Source organism: Asparagus officinalis, chromosome 1, assembly GCF_001876935.1.
Source record: "Asparagus officinalis chromosome 1, Aspof.V1, whole genome shotgun sequence".
NCBI lineage: Eukaryota > Viridiplantae > Streptophyta > Magnoliopsida > Asparagales > Asparagaceae > Asparagus > Asparagus officinalis.
The window spans coordinates 120,805,713-120,830,164 of NC_033794.1; the positions used below are offsets into that span (position 1 = coordinate 120,805,713).

General features: G+C 37.4%; 2 protein-coding genes across 3 annotated transcripts in view; both read right to left on the reverse strand.

The window, feature by feature from the left end:
- Window positions 1-459, reverse strand: part of LOC109840642 (eukaryotic translation initiation factor 3 subunit D-like) — a gene marked incomplete at its 3' end in the record, with an annotated part of 1,622 nt that extends 1,163 nt beyond the window's left edge. Inside the window, 2 exon segments of the mRNA XM_020409372.1 lie at window positions 1-262; window positions 264-459. The exon segment at window positions 1-262 is cut by the window's left edge and continues 1,163 nt beyond it. Coding sequence (XP_020264961.1) covers window positions 1-262; window positions 264-398 — 397 coding nt within the window.
- Window positions 6,124-23,923, reverse strand: LOC109829219 (peptidyl-prolyl cis-trans isomerase CYP20-1-like). Of its 2 annotated transcripts, none has more exons than XM_020396379.1 (7): window positions 23,757-23,908; window positions 23,476-23,554; window positions 20,840-20,887; window positions 20,639-20,662; window positions 7,806-7,988; window positions 7,650-7,725; window positions 6,124-6,521 (listed from the first exon to the last, which is right to left on the reverse strand). In XM_020396379.1, exons 1-7 carry the CDS (start codon window positions 23,847-23,849, stop codon window positions 6,383-6,385), a joined length of 642 nt encoding a protein of 213 aa, XP_020251968.1. In that variant the 5' UTR covers window positions 23,850-23,908; the 3' UTR covers window positions 6,124-6,382. The 2 variants fall into 2 exon arrangements, with proteins under 2 accessions (XP_020251968.1, XP_020251969.1); XM_020396380.1 differs by having other exon boundaries at window positions 6,128-6,521; window positions 23,769-23,923.

Genomic DNA, 24,452 nt, shown 5'->3' on the forward strand with positions numbered 1-24,452 from the left:
GCTCCTTCTCGGCCTCCCGCTTCTTCGCCTCGACCTCCTCGTCCCGGCGCTGGGGGAGCTGAGGGCGGTTCTGGAAGCGCCATCGAGGACCGAACTTGGGGCGCGGAGGGGGCTTGCCGTCTACGAGGCGGAAGGAGGAGTCGTTCGGCGGCGATGCTCGGAGGGATCGACTGCCGCGCGTCGACGGGCCGAAGCTCGTAAGGCGCGACGGTAGTCGGGGCGGAAGGAGCCGGTTATGGCTCTGGAATGTAGGGTTTCGAGTCCCAGTCGGCGATGCGGCGGAGGCTCTTGTGCGGACGCGTGAAAGGGCACCTGCGAAGGGATGGAGGGCCGGATGGGTTTTCAGGGGCCCCATCGTCGGCGTTGCACGGGACCGTGCCGACGTCGAAGGCCGCCATGGTTGGGATCAGATCGCCGAGAGCTAGGGTTAGGGTTTTCGGGGGATCGAGGCGGAAGAGATAAGAGGGTTTCGGTTTTAGTAGGGGTGGTGGCCGGGTCGGGTTAGAAGGAATCGGGTCGAACCCGAATTTAATTCGATTCGAAGTTGTTGAATCCGTTTAATTTCGGAGTGGTGTTAGGGGCACACCACCTACCACAACCCCAACCACACCCCCCCCCCCCCTCTTATTTACTGTAGCAATGAGAGGGGGGTGTGGTTGGAGTTGTGGTGGGTGGTGTGCCTCTAACATTATTTTTAATTTCGAGCACGGCCCGTACGAATTAAAACTTTCTTATTAGGGCCTGTTTGGTTTGCTACCAACAAAAGATGGAAAACAAAAACTTTTTAAAAAATCACATTTCTTTATTTTTCTTTAGATTATCAAAAAAATGATGTTTTTAGCCTGTTTCGTATGGAAAACAAAGCTCTGAAAATATACTCCTGTCAATTCCTCAATTTCCTATGGTTGGTTATGGGATTAAAACTTGGGAAACAAAAGATCAAAGTAACAAAAGTATCAAAAGTAATTTTTTATTGTTTAAAATTGATTTCCATCCAATTTAAGAGCTTTGATCTCTGAAAATAGGCTTGGAAAAATTCCTGTGCGGCATATATATACGTAGAACTCTATCAGTTTAGTTCAAACCATACTTGTTCAACTTTAACTTAAACTATAAGATTGTACATCATACTTAGCAACTTAAGTCAAATATGTTATTGTAAAATTTTCCTATTTGATGGTGGAGGCATAATGGAGGTGATCAAAGAGCAGAGGCTAGGGCGAGGGGTAGGAGAGGAGGCTGAGGAGGACCCGCAGGAGGAGCACTATGGCCCACAAAAGCGTGTGATAAAGTAGGGACAAATTTACATTATGGGGAACAACTGCAACCCGAACGAGTTAAATTATTCTTTTTGATTTCTCCTTGATTTATAATTGGTGTCACTAGTTTTAAAATATTTGCATCTTTAACTTGCTCACTTTTATTTATCCATCATATTATTATTAAGGGGAAAATATAATGAAAATGAGTTGAGAACACGGTGTAGCACGCCAAATATTAGTACGTTCATGAAACTGGTGACTAAAATGAACTGGGCCCAATAAAACCTGACCTTGGGCGTGTATAGATGGCCCAAAAGTCTTAATCCAGTCAAATAGTTAAGAGGGAGGGCGTCGTGCATTGTAAATGGAATTATCTCACAAATCACGTGACGCAATCATGCGGCAGATCGTTATCACCCCAGCAAAGTTATTAATAGCCTTTTGTCACAGTTTTCTTTGTTGATATATTTGCTTTTGTTTGCTTTCGATTCTAGCAAAATTTTCTTTTCCTGCTATACATCCTTGCTTTTGTTATATTCATATATACAAATAATTTATCATCCATTACTGGTTTTAGGTTTTTGTGACGTTGGAGTGAATCAAATGGAATGTATATATTGAACGGGACGTTTGGTTGGTTTATCTAAGAGGTTTTTTTATCATTTAACCTAAAGATTTACCCTTACTTATTTATAAACTCGACAACCTCCAAAAGCATTCTTAAACCCAACATATATACGGATTGTGATTCTCTCCTCATGAGGAGATTCCTTATATTTCCTCATGAGGAGGAAGAGGAGTCGCGGGCGGACGCTTGGGCGGAGGAGGAGTCGGCGACGGCGCGGAGGAGCGGCGGCGGAGGAGTCGTCGGTGGAGGAGGGGGGAGAGCGAGAGATTGAGATTGAGGGCCGGAGAGAGAGAGATTGAGTTAATGGTTGGGATCTTGGCCGTCGATGTAAAATGAAAGGCTATGATTGGCTTATGAGGAAATATTAGGAACCTCTGGTGAGGAGAGAATCCCAGTCACATATATACTCCCAATGACTTGTTTTTCTTCTTCAACTTCAAGCTCCGACAGATCGAAGCTGAAGACGAAGAAGTTCTCCAGCTCTGACATGTGCTTTACCCTTCATTTGCCGCTCACCACCACTCTTGACCGCTGAAAACCTCCGCAAAGAGCTCGGCTTCTCGTGGCCGCGAGGCCTCCTCCTACTAAGGTTAAAACGTCATCACCCTGATGAGTTTGACTATGATCGAAGAGGAGGGGATTAAGGTGAGGATGACGGAGGAGAGGGTTAGAGCAGTGAGGCAGCTATTCATCATTTTTTCATTGATCAAACAATTAATGACCTGATTTATTTTCTGCATTTTTGGAGACAAAAAAAAAGAGCTATAATTTAGCCATAAAGAGCCGCACTTCTACTAGCCTACACTTTGCAAATAAGGTGCTACCATTTTGGCATAAATTGCTACACTTTGCTTAGACGTTGTATAAATGAAAACGGACCTGTCAATTATAAAGAAGAATTGAACAACACATTATAACAAGGTCATCCATTTTTAATTATTACCAAAAAAAATTACTACTCGATTTATTTTCTGTATTTTTGGTGACAATAAAGAGCTATACTTCAGCCATAAAGAGCTACATTTTGGATATGAAAAGCTATACAATTGGATGAGGAGTTACACTTCGCAAGTAAGGTTCTACGCTTTGGAATAAAGTGCTAGACTTTTCTCAGAATTTGTATAAACGGGAGCGAACCAGTAGTTATAAAGAATTAAACAAACAACACATTATAGATATGGTCACTCATTTTCATTGATAAAAAAAATTATTTACTTGATTTATTTTCAGTATTCCCATATATGATAAAGAGCTATACTTTAGCAATAGAGAGCTAGATTTCTGCTATAAAGAGCTATACAATTGTATAAGGAGCTACACTTCTCAAATCAGGTACTACACTTTGGTAGAAAGTGCCAAACTTTGCTTAGACTTTATCTTAACAGCAGCCAACCTATCAGTAAGCAATAGCCAATCAAATAACACATTATATACATGACCACCCATTTTTATTGATTAAAAAAGTATAGACTATATATGTTTTCTATATTTTCAAAGAGAGTCTGTATAAGGATCTACTTTTTGCAAATAAAATGCTATATTCTGACATAAAGTGTTACACTTTGCTCAAGCTAGTGTTTATATAGAAGAAAATCTGTCAGATATAAAAAATTAATCAAACAACACATTAGAAACATGGTAACCTGTTTTCATTGATCAAAGAATAAGGTTACTTGACTCGATTTACTTTCTGCATTTCTAGAACTAACAAAGAGCTAGACTTTACCCGTAAAGTGCCATATTTTTGTTATAACGAGCTATACAACTATATAATTAAGTAACTACATTTTGCAAATATGATGCTACATTCTTACATAAAGTGTTACACTTTGCTCAAACATAGAGTATATATAATGAAAACCTGTTAGATATAAAGAAGTGGTCAAACAATACATTAGATACATGGTAACCCATTTTCGTTGATCAAAGAATACGATGACTTGTGTCGAATTATTTTTTGTATTTTTAGAACCAATAAAGAGCTAGACTTTACCAATAAAGTACTATACTTTGATGATAAAGAACTATACACTTGTATAAGAAGTTACACGTTGCAAATAATGAGCTATATTTTGGTCGTAGGAAGCTATATTATTGGGTAAGAAGCTATATTTTCCCTATGAGGGATTATTTTGGAATAAAGAGCTATGCTTTCCATACTTTTTATGCTAAGAAGTCCTATAGATTTAGAATCTTCTTGTAATAGTATCCAACAATTTCACAAATATTTGACCCTTTTAATTTTTATTTATTTATTTATTTATTTTGCAAATAAAGAGCTATGCTTTCTCAATAAAAAGTAATACTTTATAAATAAGGACTTGTACTATTCTATAAAGAGATATATTTTGCCCATAAAGTGCTAAATTTGGAATAAAGAGCCATATAATAAATAAAATACAATCATCGTGCATTAGGTTTAAGTTTTGAACATGTCAGTAGGAAAGTATTTTTATTGATAAAGCCATCACCATAAGTACATGATAACCCATGCATACCTTTGCGTGCAAAGCCCTAAAAATGTTAATAGCATCAACCATTTATTCAAGAAATCGAAAATAAAACTCTAACTAAATCACCACAATATCAACCTCTCACAAAGACACACAATACGTACAATCAGAATACAATTCTACCGATCCCTCTCAGACGTTCTACCTGCACATAACCCTCAATCATTGCATTCTACAAAACCGAACTTCTCTTGGACAGTTCATCAAACACCTTTATTGCGTCCTCAACCAATCCCCACACTGCTCATCATTGGGGTATAACTATATCCCTCTTGTCATTTCATCAAATACCTTTCATGCATCAACCTTGTCACCAAAACTTAGATACATAGAAGCAAAATTGTTATGCACAAAAGATAATAAGATTTTCTTAACTGAATGTAGAAATCAATCGCCAAAAACCACCACTTAACCATATGATGGACCATGAAGTAAACAGAAACTAGTGGATCGAACGTGGAGCAATAAGAGGAGTGAATGGGGGACGAATTTTCAAAGGCGAAGCCACTAGTCTATCGGTGGCCATGGCAGTGGTGGTCTTGATGGTGGAGAGAGAACATGGAGCTGGTTATTTCCCTATGTTTGTTTTGAGATCAGAGAAGGGTGTTTTTGGGAAACCATAAACTTTTTAAGGGATATTGTATACATAAACACTAAAATAAAGTACTTGGGTTTGAAAATAAGTGGGTGGAGATCTATTGGGTGTATGGGGAATGTTGGAAGAACATGGGTTTAAAATAAGTTAAAGTAAAATTTTGGGTAAAAAAAAAATTTAATCATTCGACAAACTAGGTAATTCAATTTAGAAAATATTACATATGTGGTTAGTACTTTAACCGAGTATAGGTGTATGTCCGGTTTTATGCATTATTTAAAAATAGTAGTCTACGGTGTTTAGAGGAGTCCTTTTGAGTTTATAAACTTTCACATTTGGTTTGAAATATATCTTATGCTCATACTTAGGGGCTGTTCGGTTGCACACTTTTTGAGAAAACTTTTCTCAAAATATCTGACAATGACAAATTTGTAATTAAAAGTTTTCCAGAGATTTCTGTAAATTATGTTTGGTTCAATAAAAAATTTACAGAAATATTTTCTATAAAATATCAAAACCTACCAAATTTTACAAAAAGCAATTTCCTCTTCAAAATGAGAGGAAATCACCAGAAATCTGACACATACCATATTTAATTAAAAGCCTACCAAATCTTGTTATTTTCTATAAAGTTATGAGCTATTTTCTTGTTTTGAACCAAACAAGCAAAGTACAAAAAACAAGAAAATTAGTACTTTTTGATTTCTCAAAACTTTTCTTATAATTTTTTTAAGAAATACAAAGAAATCATATTTTAGGTGGAAAAGATTTCCTATAATTTCTAGAAATTGAACCAAACACCCCCTTAGTCTTTCCGTCTTCTAATTTTCCTTCATTTATGTTATTTATCATTCATATGAGGTGTATAATTTTCCACACGTATCTTGCCAGTTACTCGAAATAGAAATTTTTTGCCACCACTTTCCATTTTGAATAAGTAGTTAAAGAGAGAGCAGGGCGGGGAAAACGGGTACAGACGGCATACAGAACTAATGAGCTAAAACTTACAACATCAACTGCAAAAATAACATTTAAAATAAAAACATTATATTCTCCAAACTCAATGTTTACTTCAAAGATATGCTTTATAGCTCAAAAATAAGAGGCCAAGACATTCAACAAAAATTAATTCAAATGGAATGTATTTTTATAACCAAATCATCATCTCTGTATGCTCCCAAATTTTAGAAGCTAAAAATACTCATTACTATTGCAATGTTTCTCCTTGAAGCTGGAAAAAAGGGGAAAAAAACTCATGACTATTACAATGTTTCTCCTTTAGCAAATATATGAGTACCTGGATACACCCAAAAATCAAAAGGTATTTTCGTAGATATCACATGAGGAAATATCCACTGACAAGATCAACAACAAATAAGATGTTTTACAGAGGAAGCTCCCCACTGTCTGCAACTACCACCTTGCTTTTAGGTGTTCCATTTTGTCGGCCTTCAGCTTCTACTTTGTACACAACATCCATTCCAGAGATCACTTTGCCAAAGACAACATGCCTTCCATCCAACCTAACAAAAACAATTCATGAAATCATTTTGGATAGTCTCATATTTATTTAAAAAAATTTAAGAGAGAGACCGATATTGAGACTCATCCTATAGTTGTTGGGTTCTCCCCAAATATCAAAGCATGATGCATGGTGTTGACCATGAAAGCTTGAAGGGGGCATGAATTGGAAAGTTCGAAGGTTGATCTTGGAAATTGCCAAGAGCAAGTATGCACATTGATTTGCCCTTGGAAATTGCCTTATAGGAAGACTATATAAACGCGTTATGGCTGGTTGAAAATTGCAACATAGAACAGAAGAGATGTAGACTAAAGCTAAAGAGAGATGTGGAGTGTGTAGTCTGATTTTTCCAGACCAGCAGCAAGTTCTATCCCTGATCGGTCGACAAATGTTATTTGATCAAGATGAAACTTCATAGTCTAGTTCCTGAGGTGCTGGTGCTCATATCTGAGGGTAGGGTTGTCAATCGGGGTCATCTACAGTTCTGTGTTATCCATCCTAATCTAGTGTGTGCATTGAGGGTGATGTGATGATATCCCCTTTGGTGAGAGGGATGACTCTCTTAGGGCTCTTGAGTGTTAGATGTACTCAGGTTCTTTTGAGTGATGTGTGATAGTAGCCACTTGAAGCTCTTGAGCGATCTGTGTTCTCAAATTCCTCACGGCTTTTGAGTGAGAGGAAAGATTCTCTTGGGGCTCTTGAGTGTTAAGTGTACACGGGTTCTTTGAGTGATGCGTGTGATGGTCGGCTCTTGGAGCCTTGAGTGATTGGTATTCTCTGACTCCTTGAGTATTGCGAGATGTGCGAATATTTTCAAGTTCATCCATGCAAAACTTGTATTAGTTGTATTAGTTTGTAAACGTAATGGATTTCCCTGATGAGGGACAATAGAGGTACGTGTTTGTCCGAGCCGTGTAAAAAACTCTTATGTTGTTTTGGTGCTTGCGCTCCTTATTGTGTGGTGCTTGTTTGTGTGCTCCATAATCCCCAGCATTTGTCACACCAAAGCAGGTGGACCTTGTACTTTTATATCTTGATAACTCATTTTGCTAAGTTAACCAACAACTTGTATCTAATAACCCTTATTATTGAACAAAGATGTATATTTTCATAAGTAGTGATGACTTACCAACTAGTAGCTACAGTAGTAATGAAGAACTGCGATCCATTTGTATCTGGACCAGCATTTGCCATTGATAGAAACCCTAGATTGACAGTACAACATATCAGTAGCTGTAGAAATTAGTTTGATGAGTACATGAAGTGAATATCTTGCATACTTTACCTGGGTCAGTGTGTTTGACTTTAAAGTTCTCATCAGCGAATTTTGTACCATAAATAGACTCTCCTCCTCTTCCATCGCCGAGAGTGAAATCACCTCCCTGAATCATAAAGCTTGGAATAATCCTGTGGAATGTACTTCCTTTGTAATGAAGAGGCTTCCCACTTTTGCCCACACCTTTTTCACCTGTATATAATTAAAATAATTATGCAAAAAGAGGGAATACAGGAACCTAATGCCAAATGCTTTTTCACTAAAGGTGTATGAGCATATAACTGATCAAAAAATTATGAACATAAATGGACATTTTTGGGCCATTCACACTGTAACAGATTAAGATTTTTTTTTTTTTAAACTAAGGGTGTTTGTGGTCACCAGCATGTAACCAGTATCTGGGCTTAAGATCAGAATTATACCCCCAATCCTGTTATAAGATTGTTAATACCAAATCTGGTGCCCTTTACCCCTGTTATGAGATTGTCTCTGCAAGATAAAATATAAAGATGATAGGAACAAAGTCATATTGATTACAAATCTATAAATATAAACAAATATCACTCTATTACTTTTCAGTTCATTTGTGCTAGTAGTCTAGAATAAACATCATCGGTCTGCTCTTCCATGTTGTGTGCACAAATGTATGAATATGCACATGCATTTATGTGTGTGTTTATTTTTCAACAAACACTAATTACTAATCATTTCATGTTTCGTTATGTCTTCTTTATAAAGATTGTGTAGCCTTTCGACCTTTTTTTCAATGAAAATAGTGAGTAATTAGCCCATCTTCCATTAGTAAGAGACTAAGAGTTTAATGAAACAACTCAAAGGGGTACAGGAAGAAAACCCACAAAGAAAAGTAGTCGTAGCTAAACCATGGCAAAACAAAAGAAAGAACAAACACATAACCACAACAAACAAAAGATTATCTACCCTTTAAACCTGTATTTTACAACACTGGTCAATTCAAATATCTCCAGTACTAGTACTCACAATATGTTTCTAACTTTCCAATTTTATTTATATTTTGTTGAGGAGACTAGTTCTTCTCAGTGACATTCCAATACAAGGTGTTTAGATTTACTGGTTCTATTTCCATGTTCCAGATGATGATGGTTAAACACTAAAAACTAAGTCAAAGAACATGAAGATCCAAGCAAAACTTTTAGATAGATTTCAGGATGTTTTGGAGTTTGGTTGACAGGAAGATCGCAGCATATCTTTTAGATATGTTTTTAATGTACAGAATGGTGTTATATCTATTTTAGGTATTTCAAGATAATCTGTATTTCATATACAAGGGTTTTTTATTTTGTGAGCGTTCTTTAAGGGGGGAAAAGGTAACAAAGGAGAGTCAGGGAGAAAAGATCGATTCCCTCTATTAAGGCTTCTTTATCTTTCATTAAGATTTAAGGGTAATTGATGTTTGGGATCAGAAGAGCTTCTCCATTTGTATTCCTCCAAGTTCATCAGTCCTCATCCATGGACAAATATTATTAGTTTAATGCTATGTTAAGTTGATGTGCTGATTTAAGTTTTACTTTCCATGCTCAGAAGCTTATCTTTTGTAGAGTAAACTCTTCAAGGTAAACTCTGGTTGATGGATTAAATAATTATAATGTGGACCCTCCCATTTCACTTAAACAAAAAGAAAAAGAAAGAAGGTAGGAGTCAAATCGTAGAAATCTAGACCGCTAATCCAACAAAATTCTATTATCTGCAATCAAATCCGCCCTTTGGTACTGACAGAGGCATAATATGCAAAGGCAGAGATAGGATTCTTGAGTAAACCTGATGTCTTACCTATTGTTGTAATGATCTTGTGTACATATTCCAAAAGACAGGATAAGAAAATAGTGCATCGTAGGAGATTAGCGGTCGCTCCTCAAGAAAATAAGAGGATCGACGGAGATTGTTTGGCCATCTACAACGGAGGTCATTAAATGCAACCATCAAGAGAATTGATAAGATTATAGTTAATGGAGCAAATAGGACTAGAGATAGATCTAAAACATCTTGGTTGCAAACAATTAAGAATGATATGATAATAATTAACGGCAGAGATGACCCATAATAGAAAATATGAAAAATATGAAGATCAGGATTCATGTAGCGACCCAAAAAATTGGAATAAAGGTTGTTGTTGTTGTGACGTCCTGTTGTTGCTTCCATTTTTTAAAAGAAGTCAAATGACTAAACTATTAGAACAAAAGAAAAAGACGAAAATTTCTTAGATTGCAGATAAATCCCAACAACCTCAGGACGAGACAACAATATAGTTGTTTTACTGTAGGTGGTCAAGATTTGGGTGCATTGTATGATTTGTATCAAATGTTACACCAGTCATTTATACGGGTGCATTTTCTCTCGGCTTCGGAAGCTTAGCGATCCTCATGGGAGCTTGAAGATAGATAATTCTCATGGTAGCTTTGACAATAGAAGCGTGGGCGGAGTCGTCGAAAGTGGCGAGGGCGGTCAAAATCAGGAAAACAGCGAAAATGAGGAAGCTGCGAACAAGCTCTGGTCGGTCGACCGAAGGGTTGACATCAGTTGACCGAAGATGCATTATCGGTCGACCGATTGACCATCGTCGGTCGACCGAAAAAAAATACGACTACAGGGCAGAAAACCATATCTCTGGCCGGTCGACCGACAGAGGCGTGCCGATCGATCAACGGGGTTTTCTGGGCCGAACTGGACTCCTGTTTTGACGCGAATCCAAGTTGTGTTTGGCTTGGGTATTTACAACATTGTCACCCACGTTGTTTGACATATAAATAGGAATTGTTTAGGGTTTCTAAACATCAGATTAGAGTTTAAAAATGATAGAGAAGTTGTTCTTTATTCTAGGGAGATTGTGATGAGAGATTTTATAATTTTTTATTTATATAATCTAGAGAATGTATTTTCCTTCGTCATATTGAATTGTTCTTGTGTTTTTGTTCTCTTCTCAACCCCACCTTTGATAATTTCGCGATCAAATGTGCTCGCATGACGACTTGTATCAAGTTGGTATCAGAACGATCAGATCCTGTGAAGGGATATCCTATGTATGGTCCTTACTCGATCGTAATATAAGAAGCTAGGTGAGATTCTTGTGTCTTTGAAAGAAGTCCAGAAATCAAGGAAGAAGAAGATGACAGAAAGCGACAATTCATCGAGGCTTGATGCAATGGAGAAACAGATCGAGACTATCAGTTCGACTCTCATGAAGCTCGTCGATCTCATTCACGGAAGCGACAAGAAGGGTGAATCTTCTTCAGGGTCCAAGAAGAAACCTGTAGAATCCGATGGAGATAGTGAGAGTTCAGATTCCAACGAGGAGGTCGAAACCGTCGAGACTGTTCCATATCAAGGGGGTAAGGGTTCTTACCAGAATCTAAATATTGATTTCAAAGTAGAGATCTATGTTTATGATGGGAGTATTGACGTCGAGAGGCTTGACGATTGGATTGAGTGTATGGAGACATTTTACTCTTTATGACTATTCGTCTAAAGAGAAGATTGTTTTTGCAACATTGAAAATTTCCGGGCACGCGTTGATGTGGTGAAAATCCTACTGCAAGCAGGAAAAGAAATCGGTGTCGTGGAACAGGTTCAAGGAGCTACTGAGAAAGCGGTTCTACTCGGTGGGATTCCTTGAAGAACGTTGGAACAAGTGGTACGACTTGCACCAAAGATTCAATCAGACCGTTCAAGAATACACTACAGAGTTCCAGCAGCAGACGATGGTCCTCAACATTACGACGGAGTACTCTATTTTCATGAAGTATATAGCGAATCTGAACGAATATATACGGAAGGAGATGAAGCTGCTCACGGTTGAATCAATTATAAAGGCGAGCGTGAAGGCTATTGTCATTGAGGACAAGCAGAAGAAGGGCAACGAGATAAAGAGAGATGCCAAATAAGCGGAAGGCAAGTCTAGTGGCTCCCAATCTAAGGAGGAGAAGAAGAAGGGCGATCCGGGGAAGACATGATTGACTTTAATCACTGCAAGCAGACAGAACATGTTGTTGATCGGTGTTGAAAGAAGTATCATCATCTGAAGCCGAATGGGTTGAAGAAGGAGGAGAAAAATACATATGTGATAGCACAAGTATATATATGTATAAGTATGCTCTCTTAATATATGTATAAGTATATATAAGTATACAATGTATACTCTCTCTTATATAAGTATACTCTTATATATATATATATATATATATATATATATATACTCTCTCTCTTATATATATATATATATATATATATTCAAAACCCCTCCCTCAAAAATCCCTACCCATTTTCTCATCTACAATCAGATCCTGGCCAGCTCCCCCTCCTCCACCCGAAGTCGCCAACCGGTGCTATGCCGCCAGTGCTCAGCCTCGCCGCCGGAGCCTCGCCCTCGGGACCTCTCCTCGAGTTCGGCATCTGGTGCTCAGCCCGGCGGCCATCGTCCTCCTCAAGTCCTCCGGCCGAACTCACCCGCTGCCGGACCTCGATCGCCGTCTCTCCCGCGCTCACCGCCAAAGCCCTTCACCTCGAGGGGACCAGTTTATGGCCGAGCTCGACCCGCCCCCCGGTCATGCCATCCCATTGATCCCTTCGATCAATCTTATCTGCCCCTCCTCCTCTCCTCCGTCCCAACTAGCCGTTCCACGCCTCACCACCCGTTCCCACTTCGCAGCCACTAGCGAGTAGTCGTTGCCCGCCTCGACCTCTGCACCTGCCCTCTTTCTCAAGTTTCCTCTCCGCTACAATTTCTTCAAAATGGTGTAAGTATTCAAAATTCTCCTGTCCTATTTTTGTTCTGTATGGAGCTCAGAATTGCATATTGTATCTGATCATTATGTTCACTTATGGGTTTGGTTTGGGTTTCGATTTGGGTGTGTGGTTTTTGTGTCTTAACTTCTTAAAGTTCTGATTTTTCGCGTGGGTGAATTGTATAGGTTGAATTTTTAGTTCCTGTGAGCTTGATTTTGAATGGGGGTGAAGTACAGTAGTTGAACATGTCTATAATATGAACCCATTTTGATCATGTTTAGTTTAGTTTTCTGTTAGTGCAACACTTATTCATGGTTGAATCTACTTATACGTTGAAAATGTATATAATGTGAATGATAATGAGTAACTATTTCTCATACTCTGAAAGACTTTAATTTGACTGTGAATTAGTGTTAAGTGAATCTTATCTTGTGTTGTACAAAGATTTTGACTAACTAGAAATTTTAAATTTTAGCTTCAAAATCTTATGCATAGTTAAAAAAGTTGGTAGTTGTTTCGATGTGGTTTCCTTGATAAAATTCCATCATCACTAATCAGACTTATACATCACCTTTGGATATCGTTTGTATGGTATGTCAGAGATGCTTCTCTTTAAACTTTAACATAGATTGCAAATTAGTAGAAAGAATCCCATATATGCTTGACAATAACTTTTGGCTTCTAAGTCGAAGTTACTGGCTAAAAACTTTATGCATAATTAGTAAGGTAGTAATGTATATGGTGTTTTGGTCATCACTAATCATGCTTATATAGTTATAGGAGAATTGAAGATTGGGACTTGGGAGGAACATCTCCATCTTCATGTTAATATTTGTTAGTCTTTCTTATAATTAGGGTATTGAAGAAACTTATCTTCTGTGTCATTTGTTTGAGAAAGTTAGGCTATGTATTAATAGTTTTAGAAGTGATATTGTCAGCTCTGGACATTGGCACGTGATAGAGTTAGTGAGAGAGGAGAAAAAATTCTATCACTACTCCTCAACCAAGTCCCCTATTTATACCGCCGATGCTATGAAATTTAGAAATAAGTTCATGAGTTTTATAAAGAGTAATTGGACGTTGGGGAAATTAGAGCACCATGAATTTTTGTCAGTTGTCGCTCCTCAACAAGGACCGTATGTTTCTCATACATTCTATTATAATAGTTCATTTTTTTCTCAAAGTCATTTTCAATATCATAATTTTTTTTCTAAATGCAGAACCTTAGATTGCGGGATCTTTATGATTGAATTCAATAACAGCATTATCGAAAAGCGATCGAAAACAATCTTATAAGGAGATTGTGAAAAATATAGAGCAAATTTTTGTGCAGCTCTCTTGTATGCACGGGATCACCATATTTGTAAATATAGAGCAAAGTTGTTTATGCGAATGTGGATGATATTATGTGGATAAGTGGAAATGTGTTTTATGTGAATATGTGGATGTTGTTGTGTAAATATTAACTGTTTTGTGTTAATTGTATTAAGTTGATGACCAGTGGAAGTAACAGGATGATCATTGCGAATGTCGTTTATTTGATACACTCGTCTGAATGCTCTAATTTTTTTTCAGAACTAAGAGTTACAAAACTTTAATAAGTGGGTTCAAAATTGGGCTAACGAGTTACAAAACTCGAATAACGAGTTACCAATTTTTTTTTCAGAACTAGGAGTTATAAAACTTAAATAAGTGGGTACAAAACTTGAATAACAAGTTACAAAAAAAAATTCTTCCTGAACTAGGAGTTACAAAACTTGAATAAGTGGGTACAAAACTGGGCTAACGAGTTACAAAACTTGAATAACGAGTTACAAAAATATGCAAAGCTTAGAACATTAGTCTTCCATTCTAAAAAATAACTAAAGTTCTTCTCAATTCAGTCATTGCGGAGTTTCTTTAAGAAAGGTAATCTCAAGGTAACTCGTTATTCAAGTTTTGTAACTCGTTAGCCCAGTTTTGTACCCACTTATTCAAGTTTTGTAACTCCTAGTTCTGAAAAAAAATTATAATTCGTTATTCAAGTTTTGTAACTCATTAGCCAAATTTTGTACCTAATTATTCAAGTTTTGTAACTCCTAGTTCTGTAAAAAAAATTTGTAAAATTTTTTGTAACTCGTTATTCAAGTTTTATAACTCGTTACCCCAGTTTTGTACTCACTTATTGAAGTTTTGTAACTCCTAGTTTTGAAAAAAAAAATTTGTAACTCGTTATTCAAGTTTTGTAACTCGTTAGTCCAGTTTTGTATCCACTTATTCAAGTTTTGTAACTCCTAGTTCTGGAAATTTTTTTTATAACTCGTTATTCAAGTTTTGTAACTCGTTAGCCAAGTTTTGTAACTCGTTATTCAAGTTTTGTAACTCCTAGTTCTGTAAAAAACTTTTGTAAAACTTTTTGTAACTCGTTATTCAAGTTTTGTAACTCATTAGCCCAATTTTGTACCCACTTATTGAAGTTTTGTAACTTCTAGTTCTGAAAATTTTTTTTGTAACTCGTTATTCAAGTTTTATAACTCGTTAGTCCAGTTTTGTACCCACTTATTCAAGTTTTGTAACTCCTAGTTTAGGAAGAATTTTTTTGTAACTCGTTATTCAAGTTTTGTAACTCGTTAGCTCAGTTTTGTACCCACTTATTGAGGTTTTGTAGTTTCTAGTTCTGAAATTTTTTTGTAACTCGTTATTCAAGTTTTGTAACTCGTTATTCGAGTTTTGTAACTCGCTATTCAAGTTTTGTAACTCCTTAGCCTAGTTTTGTACCCACTTATTGAAGTTTTGTAACTCATATTCATAAACGAACTTAAGGTACACAGTTCAAATAACACGTACATGCATCCATATGTACATAACTTTGGCTCAACTTATCACATTACATCGATAATATTAGGAAAAACAGAGACCCCTTTGTGCATCGATTAGAAAAAACGATAATATTAGAGTTAATAAGGCTAGGAGATTTAGATATAGACCTAGAATGACTTGGTTAGCAACAATTAAGAAAGATATGATTACGATTAACTTAATTGAGTACAAAACAAGTCTAAAGAGTACAAAATTTGAATAAGGAGTTACAAAATTTTTTTGCAGAACTATGAGTTACAAAACTTTACTAACTAGGTACAAAACAGGTCTAAAGAGTTATAAAATTTGAGTAAGGAGTTACAAAATTTTCTTTCAGAACTATGAGTTACAAAACTTTATTAACTGGGTACAAAACAAGTCTAAAGAGTTACAAAAGAGTAATAAAACAATTCTAATCATGCATATAATTTCCATAATATGTTATTAGACTCATGACATGTGATTACCAATCATCACAAATTGATCATTGAATTAAACTTCTACATGACAAGTATATAACATAACTGGCTGCTTGAGTGCACTCCCAAGCAGTTTATTTTTATTTTGCTGGTAATCATGCTTGCACGTGTGCGTTTTACATAAATTATGGAATAGCTCGTGCACCAATTGATCTAACATAAACAGTGGATTTCATGCACAAGCAGGGCAGTGTGCATATCCTGAGCGCCCACACACAACCAGCACGCAAGTCCCATTCTTCAACATATATAAGATAGCCATAACAAATGCAATGAAAGATTCAGCTCGCACGTTCAGCAGATAGATCCCTTGTGCACATAAAAACCCTATGCACACGCAAAAACAACCATACGGGCAATCAGCACAGAAGTCCTTATCCACATTAATCCCCATCGCACACTGAAATATTCAGTGCACACCCGTGCAGCACATGGATCCCTCTTGTGCACATATATACGCTATAAACACACAGAAATAGCCCACAAATTGGCGGCAATCACACCTGCACATACGTACCTAATTGAATACACATACATGCATCTTCTGTGCGAATAAAGTATTTTGTGTATATGCACTGGCATGCCGTAATCATAGCCAGTTCATTAACAAATTCCAAAAATATACACACATATTGATCCAAAAAAAAGTATACCAAATTGGTTTTACTTCCAACATAAACTGATATGGACTGCAGAACATTTGGTTTCACAACTCTAACATTCTTTTTCATAGAACAACAAAATTTGAAACTCTAATGAAGAACAGTCAACCAAAATTGAGACTGAAATTTGTTCTCAACCTCTTCATCTGTCTTCCTCTTCCTCTTCAACAGAATTTGAAACCTCCTCAACCAAAATAAGAACTTCTTCGTCAAAATATACTTACGAAGATGGAAAAGATTTTGATTTTGAAGAAATCAATGATGTGACCCTTTCAATTTGTTCGAAGCCATGACTTGGGGGCTACGGCTACGACGAAGAGGGAACTTGAGGAAGATGGCAGGTAAAGAGGTCGAGGCGGGCAATGACAACTCGCTGTGGGTAAAGGCTGAACTCAATTTACGGAAGATTAGAAGTGGGAATTTGCGGCCGATGCGGGAAGCCTATGGCGGCGGCGAAAGTGGGAAATCGGGCAGGCGAATCGGCGTGAGTGGCAGCGGAGAGGAGGCGAATCGCGGGCCAAAGAGACGGCGAGGCGGGGCGCTGAATTTAGTCAAGGCGCGCTGAGGATGAACTCGAGGGATCGTGAGATTGGCGGCCGCGGGTCGAGCGTTTGGCGTGTAAGGGGAGACTCGAGGTGAAAGGGTTCGGCCAGACGAGCGCGGGATGAGGGGGGGAGAGGTCCGGCGGCGATCGCGGGAGGAGGAGAGGAAGAGGGGGCAGATGAGATCTGCCCCGTTGCGAATCATGGATGGCGGTTGCACGGTCGAGCTCGGCATGAAGGGGCCCCTCGAGTGAAGGGATTTGGCGCCAGAGCCGTAGCGCCGCGGAGAGAGCGGGCGGCGGGACCAGCAACGGTGAGTTCGCCGAAGGAGGCGTGGCCGCGGTGCTGAGCACCAGATGTCGACTCAAACGAGGGCATGCACGGCGACGACGGCTGAGCGTTGGCGGGAGCACCGGCGACGATTCTGACCGTGGAGGAGAGAGGGTGGCCAGATCTGATTTTAGATGAGAAAATGGGTAGGGATTTTTTGAGGGAGGGGGTTTTGAATGGAATGCTGAGATTTTTTTGAGGGTTTTAAAATGGACGGTCCGGATTGCGCATCCTTAGGTGCAACCTAAGGTGACACCTTAGTTACATATTTGATATTTCCCATATATTTATACTCTTATATAAAATATGTGTGTGTGTGTATATATAATTTATATTTTTTATATATATGTTTATGTATAATACAACTTGTTTATGTAATTACTATAAGTATTTACAATTTGTTCATGTATAATATATGTATGTGTGTGTGTGTGTATACATATACATATATTGAATGACATTAATATTTTGGGCTACTTAGTCTAGTGGTAAAATTTAAGAGTTTGGAGAGGAGGTTAGTGGTTCAAATCTTAGCCACAATATATATATTTGGAGGTCTTTAATTGGACATTAGGCCTTGGGGCTCTTTGAATTCTACAATTATTTTTAATTTTATTTGTTTATATAAATTCTACAATTATTTTATATCATTTTAATTTTTATACTTTTTTATATTTGTAAATTACATAATTAAAATTGATTAATAATATAATTTTTATCAAAATTATGTTTATTTTTTGCTTTGTATTCTTGAAAAATAAAAAAAAATTAAATAACAAAGAAAATCAGGTCGGCCCGGGCCCGAACCCGGCCCGGGGCAACCGGGTCCGGGCTCCGGTTTTGCCCGGCCCGGGCCCGATGGACATGCCTACAACAGTAGTCTCAACCTTACGGCACAAAAACAGACTGCGAAGGAGGACGAAGATCCCAGAGAGCAGCTCTTTGTTCTCAAGTTACAGGTGAAGACCAGCTTGGTTGATGCCATAGTTGATCCAAGGAGTTAGAAGATTTTGATATCTGAGGCTTTAATTCAGAAGCTGGGTCTGAAGACAGTCAAACATACGAAGCCCTATCCGTTGGGGTGGATTCAAAAGGAGGCAGGACTGAGTGTCATCAATCAATGCACTTTCAGATTTACACTCCACGAGTCGTATATTGACAAGGTCATGTGCGACGTTGTTCTATTGAAGTTTGTCAAGTTATATTGGGCAATCTTTATTTGTGGGATAGATACGCAGTCTACGACAGGCGAGCCCATAAATATACGTTCATCAAGAACGGTGAGCAATTCATATTTCGTTCGGCGTATCTTCCGCATGAGACGAGCTTGGTGACGATGACTCAGACGAAGAGGCCAGTGAATACGAGCAAGAAGTTTATTTTATGATTTATTAGGTCTTATGAGAAGCAGCTGAGTAGAGTATGCTTGACTACCTTGAGCAAGCTTCAGGATGGAAATCTTGACAGGTTAAAGGCCAAATATGCGGACTTGTTTTCGAAGATCACGGGACTACCACCGAGACGGAGTGTAGAGCGTGAGATTATGTTGACGGGAGAGAGTTCTTTGCCGAATATAGACCTTTATCGCACATCCGTACAAGAGTCCGAGGAGATAAAGAGGTAAGTTCAGGAGCTTCTGAAAACGAGAGTGATATTGCCGAGATGTTCACCTTCCGGGTCGTCAGTGTTGTTGGTGCCCAAGAAGGATGGAGGCTGGTGCATGTGCGTGGATTACCGGACGCTCAACAAGATAACAATCAAGAATCGTTACCCACTACCACGGATCGATGATCTCATGGACCAGTTGGAAGAAGCGAGGTTCTTCACGAAGCTGGATCTTAAGTCTGGTTACTATCAGATTAGAGTTTAAAGAGGATAGAGAAGTTTTTTATTCTAGAGAGATTGTGAGGAGAGATTTTGTAATCTTTTATTCTTCATAATCTAGAGAAGGTGTTTTCCTTCGTCATATTGAATTGTTCTTGTGTTTTTATTGTTCTCTTCTCAAGCCCACCTTTGATAATTCCGCGATCAAAGGTGCTCGCACGGCGTCTCGTATCAGTCGTTATCAAGTAACCATGGTAAAATTACCCTCTTTATTCACCTATTTGGAGGAATCATCAGTCATTGGGGTATTGTTAGTGATCAACCTCCTAAAAAGAATATGTGAAACCAGAGAACCTCTTGATCTATGCAAATTTCAAACATATAGGTTACTCTCTTGTGAAGTATGTTTGGGCTCTTTAAAACAATAAGTAATTATTTTGAACATGCAAGATAATATAATAAAATGATACTGAATCCTATAGCATTTTGTTATATGAGCTTGCTAAGAAAGATTTTTCATGTAAAAGTTCTTAAAAATCCTAGAATGAGCAATACCAATACTTCACCTGAGAGAAATCAAGCAACAAAAGATATGTGACACCTTGTTACTATTATAGCTGCAATTCAATATTCAACCCATTCTAAGCTATCTCTACTTGAGATCCATCTTCCTTCCAGTAGTTTAATATCAGATTTGAATGCAAAGCCCACTTCTTAGAATAACTCCTATGTAAGAATTCAGTGATCCCAAATGGGATGCCAAAATAAAAATGCTTTGCAACCAAATTGGTTGGAAGTCATTAAATGCATTGCAGCCAAATTTTAGGCCAATGAACTACAGTAAAGAAAAAAGGACTGAGAAGGGCAATTTGCTCTTAGAAAGTATGACCGATAATCAATCCTCCAAAGCTATGCCTAGATCAATGTGCTCAGGAGTAGGAAAAAAACTACAAAAATTTTGTTAGAAGCAATAGCTTATGTATCTGAGAAATGCTTTGCATAATAAAGATGAGCTAAACAGCAAAAATACATTGACAAAGATCAAATTGAAACCATAATTCCGAGGTTCATGAACAACATGTTCATCTTTAAGAGTGTCATGAGTTTTGTTCATATTTATCAGTATGCAATGATACAAAAGCAGATAATGGTGCGGGCTCTATTCTTTTGATCCTTCCATCAATATAGTGTCTTAAATTGCCAGTATGCACCATTTAAACCATTGCAATGTTGTGTTCAAAATGAGTTCAAAGTATTGATCTTTTATCATAAAAAGATGCAGTTATATTAATAAAACTACTAGTTAGAGAGATAACACTCGACAAAGTTCCCACTAAAATCGACTTAGGTCGAAGACTGCAACGCATTAAGCATAAACAAGAAGAAGTTTAACCATAATGTGGACATACCTGTGCACAGTGCTCTGAAGTTTTCTGTGAAACAAAAGAAAAAATTTCAGATGGTTTCCAAATTTCAACTCAATTCTATGTAATAGATCTTTTTAGTTAATATGAAACTGGAAGCCTATGAGCTGTAAAGGATAAAACAAATGAAGCATAAAATGAATCAGAATGTCTCAGTACTCTCTATTAACACTAATAAAAGCATACCTGCAGTTTTTGGCACAGCTTTTCCAAATAGGCCCATCACAACCCGACCTGTTTCCATACATATATTTTGTCAAATGATACTTGTCAATTTTGAGATCAAGTATCGATTGCTGATTAAATTGAATATATAAAGAACTATGATCATCATTAGCATATCATATCAATGAGCAACTAAAATTAAAGAAGCAACAGACATAATTGTATAAGCTTTGAAAAGACAGCCTACTAATTGTTTATGGTGTACAAACAACTCCTGGAGGGTCTTCTCATGAAGCTGTTTGTAGACCATAAACTATTGACCAAATCAACCTATTTTCCTGTTAACTTCTAGGTGGAAGATCATCTATCCACTAAGTAATGGTAATTGGTTAATCAGCATAACTGAGAACCTCTAGAACATTCAACCACCATGCCAAAATTACAATCCCCATTACTCGGTTCCAATTCCTATTAGAACCGTCCGCATGCGAGCGGGCGGTTCTAAGCCTTTCAATGTAATAAACATGGAGGAAAACATTAAGTGGCTCAGAATCGCCCATCCCATGCGGTCGGTTATGATGGGATATGGAGTCCCATTGCTCCTCCCAAAGAAACTATTGGAGTATCATTGCTCTCCAATAATCAATCAACAAGTCAATACTTTTCCAACTTCACTGCATTCCTCGATCATAATTAGTTGGTGGAAAGTAGAACGATCAAACCATCATTATCTCCTCCTTAAACTCACTATCCACGGGGAATAGTGAGAATGTGCATAACATAAACCTATAGATTTCAGCACTGAGAAATACATTCGGTAAATCTGCTTGTTGAGTCATATATATAAGTATATAACTGGAAAAAACAATCTAAAGACTACATCCAGCAAAAAGCAACTTCACCATCAAAGTGGGATCTAGCTATAACGTCTGTGACTAACTAATACTGCGGCACCGCCAATGCTCGTTGAAGTAGGTGGTGCTATAGTTGATTCAATACTAAATTGAAGTGCCGAAATCTAAGTATAAATTGCTCAATGTTGGGTAGAACAAAACAAATTCCAAATTTGCCAAATCAAATGAATCCATTAAGATGTGATGAACTCTGATCTAATGTATGAAACTCTTATAGGACATAATGTACTCTAAACAAGTCTAAAATGACTCATGTATGTATATGACCAGACCTGCGAAGACTTGCCAAGTCTTGCTTGGATCCAAGCCCTAGGACAAAGCACTTTGTCCTGCTCAAATAACGCCAACCATCATCAAATCAAGTATGTCTTGCTTGCGTTGCACTTATCCTTTTGTTGGATTTACCAAGCCTCGCTCAAATCTGGCAAGTAAACCAACTCTGACCACCCTGACCAGAAACTATTAGCTCCTGATGGAAACTTTGACATCCTGACAAAATTGCTTTATTTGAACATGGAGAATAAGGAAAGGATCAAAGAAGGATAGAAGCGCAGAACAAGGGATGACCTTGATGGCCACTTCCTCTTCTTGTAGATCAACAGATTAATCAAGGTTTGAAAATATTCATTCAGTTTTTGGCATTGGAACAGTATTGAGAGTTTCAATAGTTTCTGATCAAAGGTATTAGACATAGATAACTGGAGCTTCAGCCAAAAATGATCCACAAGCATTCTACATTGATTTAATTTTCTCAATTTAATGCTATCAGATAATTTTACACTTCAAACCTGAGATCTCCTATTGTATTCGACATTATTAACCAATATAGCATAATTAAGTTGATAAAGTTTGGCACTCGCTGATACTTTTAAATTGCTGATACTTTTAAACTGCTGATACTTTTAAACTTTGGATTAACTTAGTAAGGAAAAGGGGTAGAAGACGTCTCAAATATCTTAAGGATATTACAAGCGAGCATAGATGTGAATAGAAATATATAATTAAGCTATGGTTCAATAAGAATTGACCAGCCTTAAGGTGAAAGCATAATAACGTCTCAACATTTGGACAAGAAAGCTTAGGAAGTATGTATAACCCAATGGATTAGCAATGTCCCAAGTGTTTTGAGAGCTCACCTTTGCATTTGTGATGGATATGGTTGAACAAAGTCCAAACCATAGGTTAGGCCAACCCACAGCCGACTACATCGAGATGGTTAAATCCCTCATCAAAACTCTTGTAATGGTTAGCCATCCCATATTTTCGTAGGGCTAGATCATACCCTCAATGACCTCAAATCCAATTATGATCCTTTTCTCATCTATTTTACACGAATTTAGCTGACCTTCTGGAAGCAGATGTTCGGAATACCCTCCTTAGCAAACAACTATCAATCATCTCTAACATCGAAGTCCCTAGCTACCAAGCTTCGATTACCTCTAACATCCAAATCCTTAGCTAAGGACCATACTATCTCCAACATCCAAGTCCATACCTACGGGCCTTTGACTATCTCGAACGTCCAAGTCCTTAGATAACGACTTTTTGGTTATCTCCAATAACGACTTGTCCCATAATTGAACTTGACCGACTCAAAAGGTCGATTCGAAGGATACCTTGATGCAAATGCATGCATAGGTGCATATGGTTTAACCATGAAAAAAGGCTAAACTAGTTCCAACTGAATACAAGTGATACGCATATAACTAGATTTTTCAAAGAAGGAAACTTTAAAAACCATACCAGCAGGTTTCCCGTCAATTTCGACATCAAAGAAAACCTTGTGTGTTATCTCCTTCAGATTGTCCTTTGTTGATTTAGCCTGAATACATTACAAAACGGGTACTCACTTGGATTAACTTATTCTAGGTTTTTTTTAAAAAAATTGGAAATTTCAACTGTAACAAGTTAAATTTAAAGCACAATCCATAAAATTCAATTGAACTTGATCATGATTTCATAATAAAGATTCCTTTTAAAAAAACACAAACTTGAAATTCAAAAAAATGGAGGAAAATTTATACATATAAGTAAACCTGAATGAGGGCGAAGGTAGCAAAGATCGCCCACAGAATTATCCAGATCGAAACTCCCGTTCCTTTCTTCGCTAACGCCATTTTTACTGCTTGCTGCTGATCTCTCCAAGATGCGATTTTTTTTTTTTTTTGGTTTAAACTCTACATGAAGATCTTTGTACAGTGTGTTGGGCTAGTCTATGTTTTCTAGGCCCAAAACTAACTTTCTCAATAGGAAAAAGTAATATTAGATAGCCTCGGCCCAATAAGCCTATTCAGGGAATTCCAATAGAGCCATGGCCCATGGGCATTCTCCTATTATTTGTTTTTCTCCAATGCTCTTTTTTGTTCTTTCTTATTTAGGTGTTACTAGGATTTATGTAGCAATGCACGTGATAAAATATTATGATTAAGTATTTTTGACTTATTTCTTTACTAAAATTTGTTTCTTAGTTTTACTTTAATTGTTTTTCTCACTTATATTTTCAAACTTTACTATTGTGATTATTTATTTTTTTAATGTTTGTTTGAATGGGCTACATCAAATTTAAACTTTTCATGTAATATTGAATTGACAAATATAACTATAATCTAAAGCTAATTTAAATTTTCATGTTATTTAGATCGGCATGAAACCAAGCTTGACTTAAGAAGGTATAATGTTGTAAAAGTGAAAAACACTTGAAAAGATAATGCTATAAAAGA